The sequence below is a fragment of the Pithys albifrons genome, chromosome 12 (genome assembly GCF_047495875.1).
Source record: "Pithys albifrons albifrons isolate INPA30051 chromosome 12, PitAlb_v1, whole genome shotgun sequence".
In the NCBI taxonomy this organism is placed as follows: domain Eukaryota; kingdom Metazoa; phylum Chordata; class Aves; order Passeriformes; family Thamnophilidae; genus Pithys; species Pithys albifrons.
Window position 1 is genome coordinate 7,878,816 of NC_092469.1, and position 26,028 is coordinate 7,904,843.

The following is a 26,028-nucleotide window of genomic DNA, read 5'->3' on the forward strand; positions in this document are numbered from 1 at the left end:
TCATAAGTTTGTAGCCCTGACAAGGGAGAGATGGGGAAAAAAAGCACTTGTCTATAACATCTGGGTAACTGCAGCTGAAACTGCAAAACTGTTACTCCAAAGACAATTCCTAAGTTATGACAGACACTGAGGATTAAACAAACATGGTTAGCAAATACCGTAAACTAAGTTGGCATATCCCTACACTACAGATGTATCTACATAGTCATCATGTTCTGCTATGGATGTACCAAAACAAAATAGCTTAACAGGTCTCTTCAGAGGAACAGCATCAACAGATACACAACAACATTAAGATTTTTGAATTAGCATTAATTATAGCCCTGGGCAAGTAAAGCCCTTAGATTATCTCCCCATTCCTCCTCCCCTCCAAGCCAGACTTATTCATCAGTATATCTATCACCTAATTGTTGTCTACTCTGCAGTTCTTGTCTACTAGTAACTTATTTGCCTTCTTCAGAAAACAGGTAGCACTAAATTACTGAACAGTCACACCAAAGTCTCATTTACTATCCAATCAAACTAGGACATGTTCTCAGAAAACAGTGGTCAGCTCAAGGAGCAAGGCAATTCACTTGGTTACCTTTAGAACACTGTGTTCAGTAAAGGTAAAGCAGACACATCAAAACTTAGAACAGGTGGCATTAACCCATAGACTGGACCAGTTTCACAGGAGCTGTCACTGACAATTGCCTCATGCTTAGTTTCCTACAGCATTGTTGTTTGATTGCCACTCATCTCTTCAGCACAGAATTCAGGAGGATTCTTTATCACTCAAGGTGTGCCATAAAAGCACTCTGAAATGTGAACACTCATCATCCCAGCACCATTTGGAAAAGTACTGGTCTGAATGTTGAACTTGTCCATTAGAAATGCCAGCAGCCCCCCAGCATGGCCAGGTTAGCCATGCCTTCACTCTTCTGTCCCTGCAAAACAGAAGTTCTCTCACCCTTATGGAAAGGTTTGGGTTCAACAGTGGGCTCCGAAGAGACATGAAACAACAGGTGTTAATAGCAACTTTATTGTTCCACTGGTGCAAAATCATGATACTGAATAAACTTGTGTAATGCATTTTCCCCTAAATTTACAGTAATGAAGGTTATACATATCTATATAGATTGCAATTTCTCTATTTTTATACTATTTGGAACAAAATTATCTTGATAAATATGCCCTGTGCACAGTACTGGCCCTCACTGAATGTCACAGAGCCTTAATATGCAAAATATAACTTCTGTTTTTGAACATGGTACTTTAAAACTCTCCAAACATGCATTAATATATTCTAGTTTTTAGGGAAAAATATTACACTTAGTCTTAACTTGCATTAAAAGAAAAGCACAAGCAGAATTTGACATACAATAATCCCAAAAATCTGATGCTCTGGAAGGATGAGACACAGTTTCAGATGACAGTCACTGCCAGTTTAGAGCTCTAGTGCTACAGAAGCAACAGTGAACAGACAGAGGAGAAATCAGAACCAAAGAGCCCTACCATGTCACGTGGATTTCAAAGGAAGTTTCAGCCATGCTAACTGATGAAACCTGTAGTTGCTGGTCCAACCTTTCCAATTTGTTAGAGTACTCAACACAAGAGTTTGAAGTGCCAGACTGAACACATGAATGTTAACTTAACTTGACATTTCTGAAAGGCACAACCTAGGAATCTATCTTAAAAAAACATACATGTATGTAAATGAAAACAGGTACAGTGAGCATCTACCTAAAGAACAAGACCTTCATAAATTGGCCCCTCAGATTCTGGGGATTCCCTCCTCAGACGCAAGTGCTCCAGTGTGTTGTGAAAATGTTTGTTAATTTGTTCTGTTTCTTCAGTAGACTCAAGGTTTGGGAGATCTTCTCTGATCTTCTGTATAAGCTGATTCAAAACCTGAATTGTCACCTACAGAACACAGAACACAAATCATCAGCATCACCTGTGTACAAGTGCACAGTTTTAAGAGACTTGTCTCTAAGCTATTGGTATCTGGACAGTTTTTCAAAATACTGATAAGCCTGTATGCAGACAAACTGCTGGGGGCTGCCTTCTCTTGCTCCTCCTACGACTCTTCCCATTGCAGTTTTGTGGAAGTTCTCCCATCCAAGCAAATGTGAAGAACTTATGTCATTATCCTGACAGCTTTGTAACTGTCACCACAGCACTTCTCTGCAATGTATTCAATACAAATTTAAAATCTGTAAACAAATGAAGTACAGATTGTCTATGCATTCTTAATTGTTTTTGTACAAGTCAGTACAGTAATATCATCTAATCATGTCAGCTAAGTCACAGCAAGTTTTAATCTATAAATATTTCAGGTATCCAAGTCGTACAATATTTAAGTGTGTAACTAAACTGCAAATGTTTGGTGGTTTGCCCCCATGTAAGAAAAATGAGGTTTAATCCACAGTTTTGCTTGCATACAAAGAATTGACTAGTCTGTTTTTATCACCAGAAGTTATGCCTCTCCTGAGAGATGACAGGGCAAGCTGAATAGCCATTATTTGGGGTACAAGCATGAATAAAGAGCTTAAAGAAATGCAGTTTAAGTAAGATGCAACAGAGCACGGATTTCCACTCACCGCCTCATTTTCCTTTTCATAAAAATAGATATATCTATTCAGAATTTCTATGAAGAGTTGGACTTGCAGAGAAGGGTCCATGCACTGATTAGCTATCTTCAGAGCCTTCTTTAGGCATTCCATCACTCTTTTTCCTCCATGAAGCTAAAAGAGAAACTCCAAAAGTTACAAGAAATAAAAGAACTTTAAGGAGCTCCAGTATCTCTTCCCTTGCCAACATATGGCATTTCCTGGGGGTCTGCCACAGGAACACAAAACTACACAAACTGTGCAGAACAAGCTGTCATTGAAAGCTTACCTTGTCTGACTGCCACTATTAGTTTTTTTAAAAATCAGACAGTAACTTGAACATTTGAAGGCCTTCAATTATGAGATCAATTAACTCAATTTTGTAACATGTACCATAAGGCATATTTTGAGAAACATGTTTCAAACACTGCTTTTAATGACAACAGCTTGTGTGACAAACCCTGAAGAACACACAGTTATTTTTTTCCACCTTTAACTTCAACAACTCTATCTTTAATTTGGAAGTTTAGTAGTTCACATGGAAACACAAATACTATAATAAAAACATGCAAAATGGAGCCTGTCTTAAACTACTTTCCAGTCAAAAGCTTGCCTGGTACTTCCACCTTAGAGTTTTCCCCATTTTTATTATGTAGTTCACACTGCAGTGACATTTAGAAGCTTCATATATGAGCATCTACTCCAACCAAATCTACATCACTGATATATCTACTTCAGAAGAAAGGCAGAACTGCTCCTGAGGTAGGATGTGTTACACTGTTGTCCCTTTGCTCTTACCTCCTCTCCATTCTTGTCAGTATTTCGGCCAGACCAAAACAGGTGGGCACAAGTGCTCACAGCCCGGCACTGGTCTGGCTTCTTCAGGAGCTTCGAGGCTGCCAGTGCACACTGAGTCCTCAGGGGCTCGTGGTTCTCCTCACTGAAGCACTTCATCCTCTCAAATGTCCCAATTATCAAGGTGATTGCAGCCAGCTGTGCTTTTGAGTCACTGATTTCATCTTCATATAGAGAGAAGGCCTAGTCAAGGAAGAAAGCAAGACTCAATCAGAACACATCAGAATAAAAACCCACACCTGATAGTGACACAGCAGGAAACTGTCCAGTTTTACATTTTTTAAAAGCTTTAGGCAGGAAAAAAGATTTTTCATTTAGAATGTCAAACTCAAGTTAAATCCACAGACCAGAAATAAATCTTCCAAAAAATACTATTCAAGTGGTCACAGCAAACAAATGTGATCCCACATATAATTTGAAGATGGAGCTTTTCCTCATGTTGAGCACCCGTTCAAATACAGAACTTCAACAGAAGAAATAAACCTTGAAGAGGATTTGGTTCTTTGAAACACACAGAACAGCAAAGCAGGAGCTGAGTGGTAGGTCAGTGATGACAGAGTAGGCAAGGAAAGCACTTGCACTGCAGCTACGTGGCTCAAGGATCCTCAGAGTATGGACAAGATTAATATATTGAACTGTATCTCTAATAGAAAGTACATGACTGTCATGCTGCTCTCATCTTCAGAACAGAGCTATAATGGCAACTGGTACAAGACAATCAGCAAAGGTCGAGTTTATCAGCAACTCTGTTTAAAAACATGCATTAGTAGCAGTACTGGAGGCAAGACTAGGACAGAGTTTACAACGTGGGTATCATGAACTCCATTGGTTCTGTATCAATAGGGAGGAGGGGAAGGCTTTTGCAACGAGGAAGGCTTAAGACCAAGTAACAAGTTCAAGTGGATTTTCAGAATATTTTATAATAGGTTTCATTATGAGTATTTTAAATTAGCAAAGCCCAGCATGGCAGTTGCAAACACTGCAAATTTTAGACAACTTCCAGAGTGTGGTCAGGGCAATACCAGCTGGATAACTGGAGCTGTGAGACAGTAGCAGTGAAGGAGTATTTTACGCTGAGAAAGCTGCACTCCAGCAAACCAGCTATGTAAGCAGGAGGCAGCATTACAACACACCACATTGTCAGACTGAGTACTCAAACCAGGAGCAACGGAGCTTAATTCCACAGCAGCCTGGGAAGCAACAATGAAGATGAGTTTCTATCTAGTAGCAGTAGTCCATTATTTCAGGTGTTTTGATCACACTGGATGGCTCACTGTTCAGACAGATTAAAGTTAGTACATAGCACCACCTGTAATAGTTGGACACTCACCTGGGACATGAACTCATAGGCCACAGTTTCGTGGTTCTCAAAGCCAATCTCTCCTGCAGCCAGTGCTCCCTGGAGGAAGAGACGGAGGGGCAGCTCTGCCAGTTCCGCTTTGATCAGAGCACTGATGGTCTGATGAGCAAATGAGAAGATCTTCTGGCACTTCTTTTCCCATTTGTCATCCTAGAGAAGAAAAACAAGTAAAAGCTTGAACAAGAGTATTGCTACAGGAAAGGAGAAATCTAAACTGTGTTAAGATCTGTTAAGGGCTCCAGTCTGCTGCCCTCTGATGCCACTGCAATCATGTATTTACTGAAGCAACAATGAGTGCCCTGTGTTGATCTCAGTGGGTCTTCATGATGTATTTCTTTAATTTATAAAAATTTTACACCCATTTTCCCTACCAGTTCATAGAAACCTTCCTCAGAAGTCCACACTGAATTGCAGTTACAACATCTATGCTTAGAGCGTAACTGAGCAAAAGACTAAGTAGCTAAGCAGAGAAAAACTCTGTTCAGTCTGGAGCAACCAGAAGTGAAAGAGAATATAAAATATTCTTCAAAATGAAGTTTTTCAACAGAGAGCAATTAAACTTATTTCCCCACACTAAGGGAAATAGCTTAAATATGTATCTCAATCAAAGCATTAGAGGGACAAAAACAGATCAGCCATTGTTTTAGTGTGCACTTTTGCAACTACTGCTTAAGTTAACCTACAAAAAGCACTGGTTTTCCAAAATATTAAAATAGTATAGCTATAATTTAGAAATTGCTGAATTTCAATATCCAGACTGAAATCAGTTTCATGCCATCACTTGCCTGGCCTCCTGTAAAAGCACACAACCAGTCACCTTCAGGAATAAACAAAACTAGGCAATTTCTGCTTCACCACTTCTCAGGTGCCAAACTAGTTGTATGAGTTGATAAAATCTTCACTAAGGTAGAAAGCATTCAAACCTCAAGTAAAAATCTGCCTTGAGCAAAAAGAAAAAAAAATCCCCAAACAAGTAGCATTGTGTATGAAGTCTTAGCATACCATAGCCAGACAAAATGCACTTTTAACAAAACCCAAAAGAAGAAGTACACAAGAGCAGCCAAGAGCTCAACTTACCACTTTGGAGTTGTCTTTGTAGCGGAAGGCGAGCTGGTAGGCGGCGAACACCAACGGGGGCAGCGTGAAACGAATGCGCTGGTTCCCGCCCGCACCAAAGTGCTTCCGGGCAGTGTTCAGGATCTGAAACAGAAGCTCTGTAAGCTGAGGGAACTCTTAAAAGAGGTGTGGCATTTGCAACTATCAATCTGCACTCTATGGAAAGACATGGTGTTATGATCAGATAAATTACGGTATTTGGGGGGGACTTGAATTTAAGTTGAAGTTGCTTCACTTGAATTAAATTTGCGCAGTCTCTGCAGCTTTTTATGTGGTATCAGCCCGAATTTTTCCCAGAGCTGCTTAGTAAGTGTTAGGCAGCACCTGCTGCACTATATTAACTGCAGATCCACTTTGGACTGTGCAGTGAGGTGGAAGTTGCCTGAGCTTGCATTTAATAACAACGTCAATACATTCTGTCCTCAACTCAATGGCAGCTACAAAAAGGTCTGCTCCTTCTTACAGCACCTGCGAGAAAAGTAAGCAAAAGAAACCAAGTTTCATGAAAGTAAATTATAGTGCCACATTCTGGTAGACACACTGGCAACTTTTACCACTTTCCCGTGTTTAGTTTTCCATTATGCTCATTAATGACAGCTTTTTCATTGCCATTCTCAGTTTTGGGCACAAGCTGTACACACAACATCAATGTGCTACTTTTCTGCCTTCTTGCCCGTGTTCCAAGTCTGTGGAGAGGGGCAAAGGAACTCTATTGTTTGTACTTTTAGCTTCTCCCTTTTCCCTTATTTTGGGGTTATTTCTATCTATTGCTGTAATTAGTCATATATTCTCATAACCAGAATTCTCCAGAACAGCAAGAACTCCAGGTATCAGATCAATCAATCTGTTCCACACAAGCTCAACATTACAGCAGTAGTTTATAATAACCAGATTGCCTTTCAAAAGGGACAAAACTCAGACAATACTATATTTTACACTAAAAATTCTGAAAGCAAAATAAAGAACACTTCTACTAGAGATCAGTTACAGGGTGATTTTCTTTTTTTGTTGTTTTAAGTGTCAGAGCAAAGATGTCTGGTTACCACAGCCAGGTATGACCTTGCTTTCTGGCCACAGCAGTGCCATTACCACTGAAACAAGCACTACAACCCTACATACATTTTTAGGTAAGATATAGAACTCATGTAAATAATATGAATAAATAAGGAATTTGTAATCATCCATTATACACTGTATTAGCTACTTTGGCTAAGATGTTTGAATTTGCATTTCATATCTCTTCCATACAGAATGCATAATTTAATGTGAGATATTGTGAAACAGCTGTACAAGTCCCAGAGTCTTGAATTTTTTCCTGCTGCTCTTGTAATATAGAAAAATTTGATACAGGTATTTGTGATGCTCATCAAGGAGTTATTAAGGTGTTAAGTAGCTTATAGAATTCTATCCAAAAGATAATCTGGTAAGTCTCATGATGGCATTGAAAATACATCAACTCCCTTAGTGCCAGCATTCCCAAAAAAACCCCACATAGTTATCCTGGCCTCCCTACAGAAATATGGTATGTGCTAGTTGTAATCAACCGATATAGTTCTTGAAAGTAATGAGGAGGGGGTTGACCTTGGTGCCTTACTCCAGCAATATTCAGAAATAATGCAACCCATGGCCAGCAGGTCCTGAAACAACTGTCTCCAATTCTTATACATATCCTAAAGCTGTGCTTTTCCCCATTACGCAAGTTTCAGCAAATCTCTACATTTCAAGCACACTCAGGGGCACAAGGCACTGTACCAGGTACTGCTGGTCAGGGTCATCAGAACGCAGAAGGTGAATAAACCTTCCCACAAGACTCTGCTCATCAGCAAAGTCCTCCGGGTCAGGATCTTCAGCAGGCTGGTCTGGCTGGTCCTGGATCAGCGTGGACACCAAATTCATGATAGCATCCACCTGTAAAGGCAACATAAGCTCTGTTTAAAGTAGTCTATAAGCATAAGTTGACAGCAACAGGGAACATCTTTACAGCCATTCACAGTGCTGATGCTTTAGGCGTATGTGCCTTTCTCCCTGAAGAAGTGTCCCCTCTCAGGACAAGTGGGATGGGACAGCACAGCAGTGCAGAGGAAATTCAGATTCCAAAAGTACTACGCAACCTTCTTAGGTAGTAAGCCTAGTTTAAAGAGATCCAGAGTCTCTCTTCAAACTTAACAGCTCTAGTGTCTAGGGAGAGGTGGGGTAAGGTCAGAAATAGTCTCTAGGATGAGGTTAGGTAAGATGTGCAAAGACATTTCAGAAAATGTGAGGAAGAATTATCATGTGGGATAAAGCCTGTGCCCAGATGGGGGGGCAGAGGCACAAAGGCTGGGAAACAAAGCTTGTCCTGCATGAAGTCACTTAGTATGTGTTTTCAGGTCTTCAATGCTATTTTAAATACATAGAATTTCAAGTTAACTTATGTCATACCTGTTCTTGGGACACAATTTCTGTGTTATAATCCAATACATTGCTAAGCACGTAACAACTCATGCTCTTCCTGGACTCATAATCAAAGTATTCAAAGAGTGGGTGAAAGTGTTTCAGTTTCAGAACTGTCAGGATATTGTTGTAAGTATCAACAGGGATTTTCAAAAGTCTAGTCAGTTCCTTTGAAACAGCACTGCTTGTTGCAATACTAAAAGAAAACATATGCAAAAAACACAGTTAATCAATGGTTCACACACGTAGACAGTTTTAAAGCCTGCCTCAAAATACCAATTCTGAGGTATCCCACAACAACTAAGAAACTTGCAGCTAGGGAGAGGGAGATAAAAGCATCAAAACAACTTAAATGTTCTTTGGGCCATACAGTGACAAAATACATGTTTGAAGTTGCTGATAGCAGAAGCAGAGACTGTGGCTGCAAACCCAGCAGGAGAACTCGAGTGCTGTAAGGGCTGCCTGGATAATGACAACACACAGCTTAGCACACACCCTGTGTGGCTGTACAGCTGCACACTGGGATTTGTGCACAGAGGAGCAAGTCCTGGTTAGGCAGTAGTTTACCATGACTGTCTATAGCTTGGCCCCAAAGCAATCGTCTCACACATCCAAGGCATGTCTCTGCTCTCTCACCCAATGTGGTGCAATGCACAAGTCCAGGTTTTAGGGTACTAACTGCCATGCCAAAGAGAATGTAAGAGACATCTACTTACTGTTCCAGATTAAGTTTATTGAATATTTCCACAGTTGTCTCCAACACCTTGTCAACATAGTCAACACGGTCTGGGTAGCATTTCATAGCCAAGTTAATGAGAGAAACTTGCAAAGACACCACATCCTCTGAGGGCATGTCCTGCCGAGACTGAAATTTAAGACAGCACTAAGTTGATACAAAAGCACATAACTTTGCAAAAAACACCTTCAACTGCATGCAAGAACACCCAGCATACCTGTATTACAGTAGCAACCTGCTGTGAAAAGATGTCAAACAGCTTGATATCTGCTGGGATACCAGGTCCATCTTCACGATGTGCAAATAAAGCTAACCTGGTGACACAGCAACGAAAGCAGCCTGGTCAGCACAGTTTGCCCACTCCTCAGAAACACACCAGAAAGAGGTACTGGCAGAAAAAGCACTTCCTTTAGGTATTTTTGGAAGCTCTATTACAAGCAAAACAGAAATTAATGGAAGCCTTATGAGCAACTGAGTCTGGTAGCTATCAGTCCTGGAAAAGAGTCTGACAGAAAAGTCAAGGTGAAGAAGGAGCAAGAAGGACATTTCATAATCGATGTTCTTCAGCTAGAAGCAAATGTTCTGTTCTTTCCAACAAGTAGGCTGATGGAAGAGCAAATTCCCTGCATTCATTCAGTGATATTACTGAAATTAGACACTCAATAGCATTCACTGCAAAACAGTTTCCAGAATAAAAAAACAAACCACAGCAGAAATACTTCACTATGCTTTGTCTCTAAAGACAGACTGATGTTTGGGACTTCCACTGTTTGCAAAGAACAAAATACAAAGTAAACTTGAAGTGAAGAAGAATACCTTCTTTTGGGGGGGTGGGGGAAAGGAAAGAAAATGCTATTCAGCAAGCATCTAAAAGACAATGAGAGGTATTTCTGTCTCTAAGGGAACAAAGTCATGCCAGAAGAATCACTACAGGAAGGCTATCACCTTACCAAAGCTGCTGCTTAAGAAGCTCAGCATTGCTGTCTTGATTTTCTAATTGTTGAGATTATTCTACTCTGAATTAGAGAAAAAACTATAAAAATATTTAGGAAAAGGCATTTTAAAATTATTTCTTACAGGGTTTCCAAACTGATTCTGAATTAATTTTGGGTCTGAAACAGAGTCAGGTAAGAAAAGGCTAAGGTGCCAAAACACTGACAGGAAAAACAGACATTGTATTTTTTTATATTTCATTGGGGTGGTAAGAAGCAGACCTCCTAACACCAGGAACAATCACCCCCTTTTCTCAAAGGGACAAGGCAGCTTTTCTTGGCAACAGCTCCAAGCGTAAGGCCAGCATGCTACAGAGTATGAACAAGCTGCAGGCAGATGGCAGCATAATTAAAAGCCATGAATGGTTTAGCAAGGCAAGAAAGATCCCAAAGCTGTAAGACTATTTGCAGAGATTCCTTTAGCAGGAAAGACCCACAGGAATAAGGACAAAATTTTCATAAGCTTCTTCAGCAGTCACTGATGTCCAGATTCAATTATCCCATGACAGCTGAAACAAAGGTGAAAAATGCCAACAGGTACTGTATGGGGCAGATTACATCTTAACTGCACAATACTGAAACACTGAGCAATTACTCCTACCAGCTCCAATCCGACCAGAGGAGTGAGACCCTCCCTGCATGAATGGGTTCCAAGGACAGACCCACTCATATCCTCCAACACTTGCAGTAACATTACAGTCCAAATCACAAGCTGACGTGCTACAAAGATAACCACCAGACTGGCACCTCTGCAGCCTTGTCCTGCAGCCACACAGCACAGCAGTGCTGAGCCTGGGAGGGCAGCAGGGTCACTGCTCAGCACTCACTTCCTGGTATTTCTAACACCAAGAACAGAAATCTTACTGTAGAGGTAATGCCAAAGTTTAAGTCCTCAAAGCAGACACGGCAGCAGAAGCCACACAACAAAATCCTTCTCGCAACAATGACATTGCCACAGTCTCATGCAAGAACCTAGAGAAAGATCCTGTGACTGCTGTTGAAAGTAGGCTCAAGACAGTCTCAAAAAATCAGATCGTTATAGGTAATGCTTCTTGGGATCTGGGGTTAGGGTTTGGGGTTTGACTGTTTTGGTTTTGGGTTTTTTTTAAGGCTAACAAAATTATAACAAATCTCAGCCATGGCAGCAAAGCGCAGGAAACCAAAGAATTCCTGTGAACACAGCAGTGCTGCTTCTCTGACAAATGCACAAATACTGGAAGATATTCCAGAAAAACCAAAGTCTTGAACAAATAAATCTGACATAACCTGGAGAAAAATTACAGATTTGCTAAGTAAAAAATTCAAGGCCTTACGCTATACCAGTCATGCTCAACATACACACTCCATCTCTAGTCATTAGAGGAGTTAAAGTAACCCTGCTCATTCCTGAATGCCAGTGGGACCCAAGATCCCCTCGGTCCCTGAAATCCATACATGGGTACATGGACCAGCTACACAAAGACATGTGTCTGTGTGCAATTGCAAAACCAAGGCTTTGCTGAGGCTTCAACAAGCCATGCAAGTGCACTTCCTTTCGCTGATAAACTGTGCTGTTTCCTTCAAGAGACAAATCAAAACTTCAGTTTGATCTACAAGGTCTTTCCCAACCCAAACAATTCTAGGATTTCTCCCCCATAACTGAGTTTACTGCAAGCAGTTTTAAGCAGTACCTCCACAAGCAAAACCACACTTTTGGGAGAACAGGCAGGATGTGGTAGCAAGCTGAGAATGAAGAAAGTGCTTCCATTTATTACTAGCTCCTCTCTGAAGAGGTATTATGTTACATTCTCTAACCAAAACCACAAGGTGAAGTATCCCTGATAGACAATTTGGCCATTAGGGTTTCAAGAGGTACCTGTGGCCGACATGGCTGTCAGAGCAGAACACTGCTGCCACTTCAGAAACATGAAAATGGCCAATAATAAATGGGCTGTTTCCTGGCTTAATCTGTTTACAAGTTTTAATCAGTCCATAAAGCAGGTTTCATTGGAAGCTGTAAAAAGAGTCCAGAGAGAAGAAGCTCTAGAAATATTCTTCACAGCTTAATTACAGCTGATAGAAAGACATGGAAACAGTCAAGTTAAGTGATAACAAAAATTAAACACATTCTTGTGCACAACACAAACTTAATTTTGAGCCAATTTCCACCCCCTTGGTCACTCACCTGTCAATTAAAGCAATAATTATATTTTTCACATTCACATTTTGGTGCAGCTCAGCACAGGCTCTGAGAAATGGGTTCAGGGTTTGGAGGTGAAATTCATCTGGGAAAACCTGAAGTTTTAGATCAATAGTCATCAAGTTATAAACTGAATTTGCCCAATGTTTACACAGCAGTAAAATGCAATAGAATAATTCTAAAGCAGATAGCCACACAGTAAATACACTCTGGCCTATGAAGCTGACCTTGACTGGGTAGATGCATGAAGGAAGAGATGCAAGACAAAGGGGTAACTTGAGGGCCCAGCTATCTATTACAACTCAGGCACTGCTGCTCAGAGGCTTACAAGCTTCTGCAATAGGAGCACAAAATGGATTCAACTCCACTCTGCCTGTTTGGTAAGAAATACAGGACAAGCCACTGTGTAAAAGTCCCAGTGATGAAGTTTTCCCATGAGGAGGAAGATGTGAAAGTTGCCTGATCTGACTAAGAGTACAGAAGTGTCCCTGTGTCCCATCAGTGCAATGGAATTTAAGCAGCTCACCTGTATGATGCACTCCATGAGGTACTCCTGAGCTAAAGCATCTCTACAGTTCACAACCTGCTCCAGTATTCCAGGCAGAACAATCTGGAATAGGGAAAAAAGAAGTCTTACAGTGATTTTATAATTACTTTCCAAGTTTATATTTACATATGCATTTAATCCAAGCAGAGCAGAATTTCTAACAGTTCTCAGCTTATTCTGTACATAAAGACTTTCTGACAAAAAGTCCCACTTTTCTTGTTTCATCCTTCAGAGAAAAAAAAACAAACTCGTGGTGTCAGACATCTGTCCCTTTCATACATTATGCAAGGTTTGATTTACTAAGTCAGTTCTACTAACTTTGCTGGCACATACTCAGGGTCTCACTCAAAATCCTTTTGAGCAGCCATGTGGCAGAACTTACAAGGGACACACTTTTAAATAATGTATTTGCTTCATTGTCATTTCATGCATTAACAGTTCTCTTGAAAGCTTAGGAAGCAAAGCCTCATAACTTGTAAAGCCTATCACAGAATGCTGTATAAGCACACATCCCTTAAACCAACTCACTAGTCCTCAAATAAAATGGGAATCAAGAAGGAAAGTTTTAAATTCCCAGTGTTACAGGCAAACTTTTAAGAAAAATGCATGAATCATGTCCTTAACCTCAGAACACACTGTATACCCTCATTAGGATTCAGATCTTTGCCTCAGTGAAGAGTTTGAGAAGCACCAGGATTACTGAACTTTTAGCACAGTTGTAACACTTCCAGCTGCTCATTTCAAAGTCCAAGCTAGTTTCAGTTGAAAAAAAGGATGGACAGACATCCCACCTGCTTGTATCGCTCCACATTGACACCTTCCAGCTGACTGAGGCGAACCAGGTTTGTTCCCACCAGGATTCTCAGCTCCTGCCTTTCGCGCTCCCTTTTCTCCCTGTCCCGACTGTGGCCCTGGTGCTGCATCCGCACCCACAGCTTGTTCATCTCTGCAAAGTTCAGCAGCACGAAATCCATCGAGTCACTGATGTCTCCAGTGGTTTCTTCACTGCAATTGGTAACAGGGTAACAACAGGAAAACCTTGTCAGAGGTATTCACCCTTCCATGTACTAGTGAATATACAGCTTTTAAGAAGGTTGGAGGGTGGGGAAGCGTGTGGTGGGTTCCTAAGAAAGGTTCATATCCTCACTTGTAAGAAACCTTAGTTCTGTAAGGGAATTCTTGATGGACAAAACACTTATCAAGTCTATAGGATTCTCTAACACATCTACTTCTCTTAGATCTGAAGAAAGTCATAGAGAAAATTGAAATATGCTCTGTTAAAAACAATAATTCTATCAAGTTATAGCCCATCCTTCTTACTCTGCTTGCTCGCCTTCATCTGGTAAGATATTCCTGGTACACTGCAGGAGATAGTTTCTAAGGAAGAGGCCTCTAAGAGGATGCTGTACTCCACGGCACATCTCCACCAGGTCTTTCAAAATATCTTTTCTGGACTGTGGAAATGACTTGACATAGACAACACCTACTGTTATCAGGAGATACCTGCAAAAGGCACAAAGTCAGACAATAAATCATAAAGTAACAACATCACGCTTAAAGGCAACAGTTCCTTTTTTCCACCCTGGCAGGATTACCAAAGCACAGAAAGAGAATCAAGTATCATCCAGGTCCTGCGATTTTGGATCTCTAGTCAGCTTTCAACTCCTATTCTCCTTTCCCACAGAGCACAGCAAGTCTGAACAGCCACTTGACCTCATCACAATGTCTGATACCTTGAATGTGCAAATGCTCGGCATGCACAAAGTTCTGAATGATCTCTGGCCAGCTTATCCATACTTCCAGCATCCCACCAAGCTGGAAAACAGCTCTGGCACAGACAGGTAAGTAATCAATGATGGGGATGCAGCTAAGCCTCTTTCACACTGCAGTCTGGCAGGAGAGCAATGTATCCATTCCTTCAGCATCTCTATATTAGGCAACAGGCAGAAGGAACATGGGAGATGCAAAGTACTGGACACCCCTCAGCTTAAGAGAGAAAACACACAATGCTCACAACCTCCACATACTTAGTTCAGAGGCCTCAACTAACCATGCATGCTCCTCTGCCTCACCATGGATGTGCACAGAACCTCCAGGAAAGCACCAGGAGCATTCCCCAGGGAGAACTGGAGTCTACATCAAGCAGGCAGGAAGACAACTGTACTCATTACACACAGGGGTGCAATGTGGAACCACAGGTGCTAGGTACCATCATGGTAGGCATTAGCCAAACTCCAGAAACTGCATGAAGATGCAGCCTGCTGTGCCCAAAGCCTCTTCCTGGCATGAACAAAAAGTCCAGGAATGAAAATCTTCAGTACCAACCAAAATCCAAGCCTCAAAAGACTGTCTTGAAGATGTACTGCAGCCCAATGGTGACATACTTGAAGAGGAGCCTTCCAGGCCTCCCAGAATCATTTCTGGCATGCTAACACTTAAATATATTCAGAAACACAGATTTTAAGGGTTAAGTTACAGAAACCCTCAGGTTCCTTCCCACACTTCTTTTCCTCCTAATGGTTATAAGGAATCTACTGTGTGTGAGAATCTACAATCCAGACCCTCAGGAGCAAGTTCATTAGCAGGTAAGAGAAATAGTTAATAAATGGATAGCCAATCTCATTGACCAGAGTGTGGTACTTGGTTAACCTTCACTGACCAGCTCTTACCCAAAAACCAACTTTATCTTAAGAATAAAGTGCTTCCATCTTGGTCATGTACAAAATTAATACAGTGGCAGGAGGAACTGAGCTTGTGCAGCAGCTGCACTCTCAGCACAATCTCTGAAGTCTCTCAGTAATTCACTCAAGATATGCAGAAATCCTACTGACCATTGCAAACTGAATTGCTGCTGTTGAGCAAACAGTGTCTGAACCCAGGGCCTGAGCACCATCCACCACTTTAAAAAAGAAAAAACAAACCCAGACAGTAACAGATACACACTTACAGTCTTGGAATGATATTTCCAGCATACTGTACTAGCTCATAGAGGTCTGCCACTTTCCTTCCTTTGGCAAATTCATCTGTCAGGTAGACTTCCAAGTAGTGAAGCTCATCAGAAATTGCCATATCTTTTTCTCAGAGCTAAGGATTTTAACTAGAACATCTTGAACAGATTTTTGTAGTAATTTGCTCCTTCACACCAAAGACAACCCTGCCCAGGCAGGCAGTACTTCTGAACCAGTAATTGCTACTGGGATAAGTGTGCAAATTAACCCTAAACCTTCAATCATAATGGTTAGCATATTAGAAAAGGGAATAAAACCCCAAGCAACTAAATCAAAACTGAGCAAATGAATGTAATTGAACAGAGTATATCTAAAGTATCAGCATACTATGTATCACAAGAGATTGTCATCCACACATGGAGAAAGTAGTACTTGAATACATTCACATTCTATTCTCGAGTCTCTGTAGAAGGCTCCCTTTCTTCAGAGACCACAGTATGCACAAGTAAATACACCAAGGCACTGACTCACAGAAACAAAGATAATAATGAAGGGCAAAAAGCTGATTTTACAGTAGAGCTGCTTTACAGAGCTGATTTTTCATTTTACAACTAGACTCCTGAAACCTCCCAGAGGAAGATATGAAAGACATTAAGACCTGCTTTATACCAAAGAGAAAAAAAAATCAACTTACACAGTGAGCAAGTGTGTATTTCCACATGATATACAGACAATTGAATACTGAGGAGAAAACCGCTAGTAAATATCTGAGACTAACAAGATACCATTGTGTCAACACAAGCAGGTGAACGCTTCATTCCAAATTCAACATTTTAACTGTTAAGTTTCCCTTCAAAGGATACAGAGCTCATAATAGCTCTTTGGAGATAACATGGAAGTGCGCAGCTCCCCCAGCATGTTGGAAGCGTGTTTCAGAGCATCCATCAGCTTGTTTTTGTCCTGCAGAGGAAGAAAGGGAATAGTCTGTTAGAAATACCACTAGGTAACTGCAGTATTTGACATAGCTAGCCTTTATCTTCTTCTAAAAGCAAGCAAAGATTAAGAAAACATCAGGACAGCACCAATTCTAATTAAATCTGTTAGTATCTAGCTTGTACTACACTGCCTGTGCTAATTAAGTGGAACGTTACACCTGAAGGTGGTAAGAACACACAACTGAAAACAGAGCTACAGTAATAAATTGTAATACTAATGGCACAAAAATCTAAAATCATTTTGCTTATGCAGCAATCCCCACCCAACACTCACATTCTACCCAGTAAGCAAAACAGAACAGATTCCCTTCCTGCAAAGAAAGCCCGTCTGCTGCTTTGCTCAGCTCTCAGTGAGAAACCTGCAGCACACAGACAACGTGCACTGCCATCATCATCTTCGTTCCCTGCTCCTCACTCACAACCCCCACCATTTATCAGGGTGCATCCACCTTGCCTTCTGACACACACAGTCACCTGGCATCACAGGGTACACACAAACCTCTAAGGTACCACCATGCAAACCTGTTCAACCCATCACAGGCAGTACCAACAGGTTTTGAGAGAGAACAAAATGAATTGCTGGTGTGATCCACTTGGTATATTTATGTTGTCACTCAATCACAGACGGCAGTGAAATGCTCAGCTGCAGCTACTTCAAAGATTTCAAATGCATTCCAGAGTACAAAACTGGAGGAGGTGTTACCTTTTTTGCTACTGTCACTTGGCTGCAAACAAAGTTAGCTTGGCTAACCACACGAAAATATACAGGAATAATTAAGTTTTCATTGCAACTTTAAGCAGTTTCTCCAAATAAAAATAGGCTTCTCAAACCCAAGAGAGCTATGTGTGATTACATCATCTGTCTGCATTGGCTAAAATTTCAAGATGAAATCTCAGCACACCACCAGCCAATGGTGTTTTCCAGTCACACAGGAATTCACACATCAGTCTACAGTTAATGACTACAAAATTCATCCTATGCAGGATGTAATTCATTAGCAGCCTCATAGTCTGTAATCGATGCCAAGAAAAGACTACATGGTAAAAACAGCAATATGGTGCACAATATAATGTATATTATATTGTATATTATATTGTACAATTGTACAATATAATATACAATATAATATACATTATTGCACAATAATGTATATTATATTGTCTCATGTAATTCCAAATAAAATAATTTTGAACAATAACCTTCTCAACTTAGGCTGACATAAATGCAAGCACATAAATTATAAAGGTACATCTTTTAACTTATCTTGTCACATGCTACAGAAAAATCAGGAAGACACATTCAAAGAATATTCAAGGTTCACTCTCAATGAGCAGCTGCCTCATTTATTTGCAAAGCTTCTGGCACAAAGATGCATAAAGGGTTAATTTTCCTCACAGCACTAGTGACTGGTATTGATTTGCTGTTTTACTCCTAGCAGACAAGAAGCTTCATTGCATTTTAAATTCCCATTCTTACCAAGCATCTCTTCATCTGGAAGGACTGCACCTTAACAGCCTGAATGGCTTCATCCAGGAGCTTTTCCTGTTCATCCTGAGGAGATTGCTGTGTTGTTGGCTGGAAGAAAAAAAGGAGAAAAAAAAGAAAAAAAAACAGAACTCAATTATTTTTATTAAGCTGTTTATGACTTGACTACAACAGTTCAGAATGCAGTGAAAAATGACACTGCAGTGTGACCACTCAGAGGTTTCAGAAATAGCTGTGAGATGTGTAAGGGGAAAAGTTCCAGTATTGTGTAAAATCCTGAGGGCAGGTTACAGGCAGCCTGGGAGCACAACTGTTTCCTGGAGTGCAAAGCCATGGAGGCAGAGCTTTCTAACATTTAGAGGTCAAGAACCCAGTGCAAGTATCTGGCAAGAAAAAGCTCCAGGAGAATGCAAAGACATGACTATGCTGAGAGGAAGGGCTGCTGTTACTTCTTTGCACACAGATTCAAAGCACTGCTCAGACCACACACGCAGTGCCACTGCACAGATCCTTCCTGTGCTCACAACTCCTCAGTTAACTGCTGAGCCACACAACTCTAATCAGCACCAGTTTCAGATAAGCAAAGGATAAAGTACACTTTGTGCTTTCAGGAAGGCAGAAGCTACTTGCAGAAGGAAAGAGAAAGCTGAAGAGGACCAACAACTCTTCATGTCTCCAACCTGTTCCAGTGTCTCTCTTGCCTCACTACAGAGGCACATTTTACACCTTCCAATACCTTTTGACTTTCCAAGGATCATACTGCATTTTCTTATAATATTAAATAAATCCATTGCCTACAGCCTTAAGATTCCCCTCAATCCAGCTGTACCAGGCCCTCTCCTGCAGCTGCTCCCTTCCCTCTACCAGACTAATGAGATCAGTTTCTACAAGCATCTTTAAGTTATCCACAAAGACGACCAAATTAGATCAGAGCCTCTAGTGCTCTCCCCACCTGCTCCCAGCCTTCCTCCTCACACCTTACAAGGAAACATCACTATTCACCTCTGGTCCAGGCTCAGTCTTCTACACCCCATTAAAGCATCTCCATCTCTCCCACTCTTGTAGCTTGTTTTCAGATGGTCTCTCTGAAATACTGCCAGAGATAAAAGCACTGATGTTGTGTCTCAACTATATCTTCTCTAGTCTTGACAAGTACCAGGTACACAGTGATTTGCACAGCAGGTTCTCTGAGCCTTCAGCTTCAGTAAATTCTCAGCTATTTATATTTGTTTCCTTCATCCACTGTGTTCAGAAGGTTCCTGGTCCTCTCTTTTTAACTGCATTTCAAAAACAAGCTAGCAGGCCATGAATTACATCACCCCAATGTTTTTGAAACCTGTTTTCAGTACCAACTCCCACACATCTCATGCTTGGAGTCTCCATAAAGTATCTTTTGAGAACTGAGATTAAAATTGAGGTCTTCATCAAAATAGGTAAGTTTTAGTTTCAGACCAATTTAATGGTTATAGAGCATTGCATTCCCATTATTTCCCATATTTAACTGGATTCCTGTTCTGCAATTGGAATGTCCCTAGTAAGAGTCACAGACAGTATCTCCCCACTGTGCTCTTTCACACACAGAAAACAGAGTGCCCTGCAATACTGATCTTGCCTGAATCACAGAGTCATAGAATCGATTGGGTTGGAAAAGACCTCCGAGATCATCAAGTCCAACCCTTGGTCCAACTCCAGTCCCTCTACCAGATCATGGCACTCAGTGCCACGGCCAATCTCAGTTGAAAAACCTCCAGGGATGGGGAATCCACCCCCTCTGTGGGCAGCCCATTCCAATGCCTGATTACTCTCTCTGGAAAGAATTTTTTTCTGATCTCCAACTTCAATTTCCCCTGGCAGAGCTTGAGCCCGTGCCCCCTTGTCCTATTGCTGAGTGCCTGGGAGAAGAGACCAACCCCCACCTGGCCAGAACTTCCCTTCAGGTAGTTCCAGACAGTGCTGAGGTCACCTCTGAGCCTCCTCTTCTCCAGGCTAAACACCCCCAGCTCCCTCAGCCTCTCCCTACAGCACTTGTGCTCCAGTCCCTTCTCCAGCCTCATTGCTCTTTTCTGGCCCCGCTCCAGCCCCTCAGTATCTTTCCTGAACTGAGGGACCCAGAACTGAACACAATCATGCCCTAATAGGCAGTGAAACTCCACTCTCAAAGTTCCTCAGTCACCCAGATGGACAAAACCAAGGCTTATCTGGCAATAAACCTGCTTCAAGAAGGTTACACAAGATAAAGATTCCTTCCAACCAACACTTCTGACTGTGTGCCCCAGGAATATTCCAACTATGCACAGTAACTAATTAAGAAGTCTATTTAGTCAACAGAATGTCTGCTAATTAGAGTGACTGCACCTCTTACAAAGCTCTTTCTATATATAATTAATCACACAAAGCACAGGTCTTCCAAAAACGATCCAAGAATAAGGCAAAAGCAGCAACCATGGTTACTGACCCTATTTCCCAGGCAATTCAATAGCTATAAACCCTCAGAAAAACTCAAACTGTGAAACAAGTATGTTCTGCCAGCAGAAGTTTGCTGTAATTGCTAAGCTTGAACTATTCTGTGACAGATTGGACTTTCAAGGAACAGAGAATGGCAGTGCTGGGACCACTGTGCAACAATCAATATCGCAACATCACGAACAGACTTGCTGAGTTATGTCTGTGCCAGAACGTCCATCACACCTGCAGACCCCTGAACGCACAGCAGCGCCTCAGAGAAGGCAAATCACCACTGAGGTGATGCCCCACTCTGACCACGTCTCAGCTCCACTAAAGCACACTGGAAACAATGCAGCAAGGCCAACATGACCCACAGCTGCCTGAGCCCCTTCTCCTAATGGGCAGTAAGCCTGAAGAGTTGCCAGACCTGCTCCTCCATCCCCAGCTGCTCACAGGACCATCCAGTGCCGGTAGAGCAGGTTAGCCTGTAAAACATCACATAAGCTGCAGGACTAGGCCAGCTGATGGACAGTTTACCATTCACCTACTGCACCCCACAGCCACATAAAACACTACAAGTGGGCCATGAAGAGAAGGCTTTTCAACAGCAACACCGAGTCAAAGCATTTATTGCAACAGACAGTGTCTGCTATAGCCCCGAGAAGCAGTGGCTGACTCCATGTGCATCCATTTCCTTACTTTTGGTGTGAAAACATGCTGGTTACAGCATAATGGCTACTACGATTTTGAGACTATACATGATATTAACAATGATCTGAGCAGATGTATCGATTTTCTTACAAAACTTTAACCATTGTCTTGTCTTTTAGCAGCAGTTGGAGAAAAACTGGAGTTTCAGAGCCTTGCCATTTATAATGACCCAGAGTCAGTCAGCTTTACACCACATTCTGTCTGCATTAACAGAAGCCACTGACAGCACTTCCCTTTCTGTTCTGAACTGGAGCAGCAAAGTCCCACACCCTGTACTTGACTGAATCCATCAACAGAAGCATTTTTGTGTTACCATAAGAGGTTAACTTCTTTCTTCTCTATCTCTTCAAGATACAGAGAATTTAGAGGAGGAAAATTAAATTCATATCTGCCCTGATTTGAAGGACTGAGAAGGTGATTGTCTAAAGAAAGATGTCTTTACTACAAGGGTACTGCACTTCATGCCTAAAGAAAAGACAGCTGGAGTGTTTTACAGTGGGATAATCTACCACTGGTATCACAGGAGTGTAACAGAAGCAGTTGTGTTGCTTGAGGTGCTGTTTACAGCAGCTTGACTTCTGCAGGAATAGAAGACATCTCAACAGCAGCACCATCAGTTCCAACCCTTTCTTACTTTCCAAAGTCTGAATATTTATCAGCTTACCCTTCTGATTTCAGAAAGCAAGCTACTTTCAGCTTTCAAACTGCAGAGATCTCCAAACATAACCTGGTTTCTATCAAGTGATACACAAGATCGCATCAAACATACACATTCTGATACACGTGCCTGAAGTTTGAGGGTGTGTTGGCAAAAGGCAAGTGAAGTGAAGAGAACATATGGCAAAGCCCACCAGTGCCATCCAGCAGGGCACACACTGAATCAGAACACAGCTCTGTCAGATTCAATGCTGAGCAAAGCTGTTTATGCTCTCTATCTTCCACTTAAATTAGTAACCTAGTAACACAAGATGGTATTTTCAAGTGTTATTTTATCAAAAAAGCAACTGTGACGTGGAGTCCTAGGCCTGTTTAGGAAAAACAACCTTGAACACAGGCCTTTGAAGTGGAAGATACTTTATAACACTGGACAAAAGCAGCAGCACTTCATAATGGAGGCACAGAATACCCTGCCTCGTCAACTGCCTGTATAATAAGGTGTAAACTCCTGCATGAACACAAGATAAGCAATTTATAGCAATTATGCAGCCATTTAGACTTCAGAAAAGCCTGAGCCTTACCCACACTAGATACACTGCAAGTGTTGAAGGAAAAAAGAGAGGTGATGTGAAGAGTTTTCCCCTGTACTCGTTCCCTAACCTTGTTTCCTTCGAAGCAACAAGGAAGCAAGTGAGCAGTGGAGAAGGGACAAAGACTAACCTCCCACAGCTGCACCAGCAGTTTCTGTTCAAAAGAAAAAAGCCATTTTCTAGCTTTGAAGATAGGACTACCATGTTACCACAGGCAAGGTATGGAAATCACAACACACAGCAGATGAGTTTGGAGGGGAAGGTGAGGAAAGTGGCTGTTGGTGTCATTTTTTTCCTTTGTTTTTGTTTTTTTTTGTTTTTTTTTTTGGTTGTTGTTTCTTTCAGATTTAGTTTTGCTTTTTTTCCCAGTAAGTTGCTGTGGAAAACAATTTTTTTTTTAATTCAGAACAGCTTGAAACCAGCTGATCACAGTAGGTAGTACAAGTTATCCTGCAGGTAACAATTAGTGAAGAGCAGTGGCAAACTTTATTCTGGACTGTGCCTATCCTCAAAATTGCAACTCCTCTTGAACATACAAAGCAAACATTACACCTGTTATGTAGGATTTACTGTTTCTAACACTCTTCTATGAGAAGACTTCATAAGATTCATATTTAGTTCTGTATCTGACGTTGAGCTACACTCTAGAGATGGTTATTATTTTGGGACAATGGGTTGACTTATCCCACTTACAAATCTGGTCCCTTGCAGTTCTGAAGGATGACACAGAACTGAACAGAGCAGAGTTTGAGTAAGCTTGTCAAGCTACCAAAAAGCTCATATTCTGACACACAGGTATCTTAAGCAGATCATAGAATAGAATCACAGAATAATAGAATCAATTGGGTTGGAAAAGACCTCCGAGATCATCAAATCCAACCCTTGGTCCAACTCCAGTCCCTTTACCAGATCATGGCACTCAGTGCCACGGCCAATCTCAATTGAAAAACCTCCAGGGATGGGGAATCCACCCCCTCTCTGGGCAGCCCATTCCAGTGCCTGATTACTCTCTCTGCAAAGAATTTTTTTCTGATCACCAACTTCAATTTCCCCTGGCAGAGCTTGAGCCCCCCTTGTCCTATTGCTGAGTGCCTGGGAGAGCAGAATACAGAGCAGAAGGTTTTGCTTCCATTCTAATGTGCATTTTCATCAATCTCCAGAAGTCCTTTCCCTTAGATAACTGATGTGCTTGCAGCCTCTCCACACGTGACACTTCAGTTTGCTCACATGACTGTGTGTTTAATACCACAACAAATGAGATTTACCCAAGGAGGGTTTCCTGCCTCCTCCTCCGAGCTGGATGTTATCAGGACTGCCTACCAATCAATCAGCACTGAGCCACTTAAAATTAATGTTACCCCAGAGAGAAGATGGGTTAGCTCTGGGAGTGGACCAGGACAAGTGCCAGCCTATGGCTGAAGGCTGGGTGCACACAGAGCTCTGCTGTGTGAGGCACTGGGAGAATTCACAAATTAAAAAACACCTAAGGGTTTGATACCATATAGGAATTATTATTCCACAACACCAAAGGTTCCACAACCCCTATTACATGTCACAATATAGGAGCTGGAAGACAAACCAGAGATGGAAACATTTTTCACATGTTGAAATTGGAAGCCACAAGACACTACTGAGTATTAAAGAGATGGACTTTTATTCAGGGGATGATCAAAACCAGCCAGAGCCATCTTAAAATGAGTTTTAAGTGCCTTGTTAAAGGCACTCAAGTATTCAGCTTCAAGGTTTAAACCAAGTTTGGCCACAGGAAGTCACAGTGGAGCCTAATTTGGTAGAGGGGATTATCCCAAGTTTAACACCTGTAAGTTTAATTATTTCAGAATCACCTCCTATCAGCTATTCTTAGCAAGAGGCCATGAGACCAGACAATTCTCAGGCCAGTTCCCATGGAAATGACAGGCAGAGAAAAGTTGTGTTATTGCTCAGTCACCAACTACCACAAAATAATATTTACGTGGGGGACAGAGACTGCTGTATACACACATTTAGCATTTCTCATCACCCAATTCAGTATTTACCATTCCACTTTCAAGTAGCATTACAAGTTTTGCCCATGACCCCTCCCCATCTTGCAGTGTTCAACTGATCCCAACATCCATGTAACTTTAAAAACAGTCTGTCCCAAAAGCCTGAGCTGCACAATCCCTTCTTTATAAAACTCAGTTATTTTTTGCCTCACTATCTATATCCTGCTCATACACCACCCTTAGGTTAATTAACACATCATGATTGTTACAGCAAGTGCTGCTGAAAATTTTGCTGAATATTAAACACCACTGAAGGAAGACTAAAGACTCAAGTTTTACTAGGAATACTTGGTAGTCTCCTTACTCTAAATGAAGACTGAAAAGCATTGCTCATTAAGTGTTATTTCCATGTGGAAATTTCAGGTCTTACAGAATCAAGTGGGTTGGAAAAGATCTCTGAGACCATCGAGTCCAACCTACGACCCAACAGCAGCACATCAACCAGACCATGGCACAAGTGCCACGTTCAGTCCTTCCTAAAGCACCCCAAGGGATGGTGACTCCACCGCCTCCCTGGGCAGCCCATTCCAGTGTCTAATCACCCTTTCTGTGAAGAAATTCCTCTCAATGCCCAACCTAAACCTTCTCAGCACATCTCAAACCTGTGTCCTCTCGCCCTGTCACTGGTTGCCTGAGAGAAGAGCCCGACCCCCACCTGGCCTGTCTCATAAACACCAACATTTGTGCCAGACAGCACTAATGAGCTGGATCCACCAATACAAAACCACCTTTTCTGCTGGAAAAGAGAAAAGCTCACTCGGAGAACGTGCGCCAGCAGCCCTGGAGGGCCAGGAGGGGCTGGCGGGCCGGGGCACACGAGCACAGCCCCGGCACACGCCGGGCACACCGCGGGGCAGCGCGACAGAACAGCCCCAAACTCTGCCCGCCGCGGCAGCGGCTCCCCGATACAAACACCCCCTTCCCCACCGCCCCCGCGAGCACACGGGCCCCAGGCCACGGGCTTCCCTCCCGCGGGCACAGCGGGCCCGGCCCTGCCCGCACCTCCGCCCCGCCCGGCCCGCACCGCGCGGCCTCCGCAGCCCCCCCCCGCCGCCAGCCCAGCGCGTTGGCTCAGGGTGCGGGCGGTGCCGGGGCTGCCGGTCCCGGTCGGTCCCCCCGCGGTGCCGCCCCTGCCCCGGCGCTGCCCCCTCACCCTCACCATGGTCGCGCCGCCGCCCCCGCCGGTGCCGCCCCGTCATGTGACTGCGCCGCGCGCGCCGCCCCGCCCCGCGCCCGCCCCATTGGCCCGCCGGCCGGGAGCGCCCCGCTGCGCGCCGATTGGCTCAGGGGCCGGTGATTGGCGGCACGGCTGGCCAATCGCGTGGCTGCGCGCGCTGGGGCG

At 42.5% G+C, this 26,028-nt stretch overlaps 1 protein-coding gene across 2 annotated transcripts; it reads right to left on the reverse strand.

Moving 5' to 3' along the window:
- Positions 1–1,003: 1,003 nt before the first annotated feature.
- Positions 1,004–25,888, reverse strand: VPS35 (VPS35 retromer complex component). Of its 2 annotated transcripts, none has more exons than XM_071567128.1 (17): positions 25,846–25,888; positions 18,230–18,328; positions 16,621–16,717; positions 15,757–15,880; positions 14,130–14,312; positions 13,601–13,814; positions 12,789–12,872; positions 12,248–12,357; positions 9,309–9,405; positions 9,072–9,220; positions 8,344–8,551; positions 7,675–7,830; positions 5,884–6,006; positions 4,777–4,956; positions 3,390–3,629; positions 2,583–2,726; positions 1,004–1,902 (listed from the first exon to the last, which is right to left on the reverse strand). In XM_071567128.1, the coding sequence occupies exons 1-17, from the start codon at positions 25,846–25,848 to the stop codon at positions 1,723–1,725; spliced, it is 2,391 nt and encodes a 796-aa protein (XP_071423229.1). In that variant the 5' UTR covers positions 25,849–25,888; the 3' UTR covers positions 1,004–1,722. The 2 variants fall into 2 exon arrangements, with proteins under 2 accessions (XP_071423229.1, XP_071423228.1); XM_071567127.1 differs by having other exon boundaries at positions 25,840–25,867.
- Between the last annotated feature and the right edge of the window lie 140 nt (positions 25,889–26,028).

Bases quoted from the DNA above. Each gene is read 5' to 3' on its own strand.
- VPS35 (XM_071567127.1), bottom strand. The intron at 16,718-18,229 runs GTAAGAATGGGA...CTTCCTCTGCAG, and splicing joins TCCAGATGAAGAGATGCTTG to GACAAAAACAAGCTGATGGA. The intron at 9,406-12,247 runs GTGAGTGACCAA...CTGTGTCACCAG, and splicing joins ATTATTGCTTTAATTGACAG to GTTAGCTTTATTTGCACATC.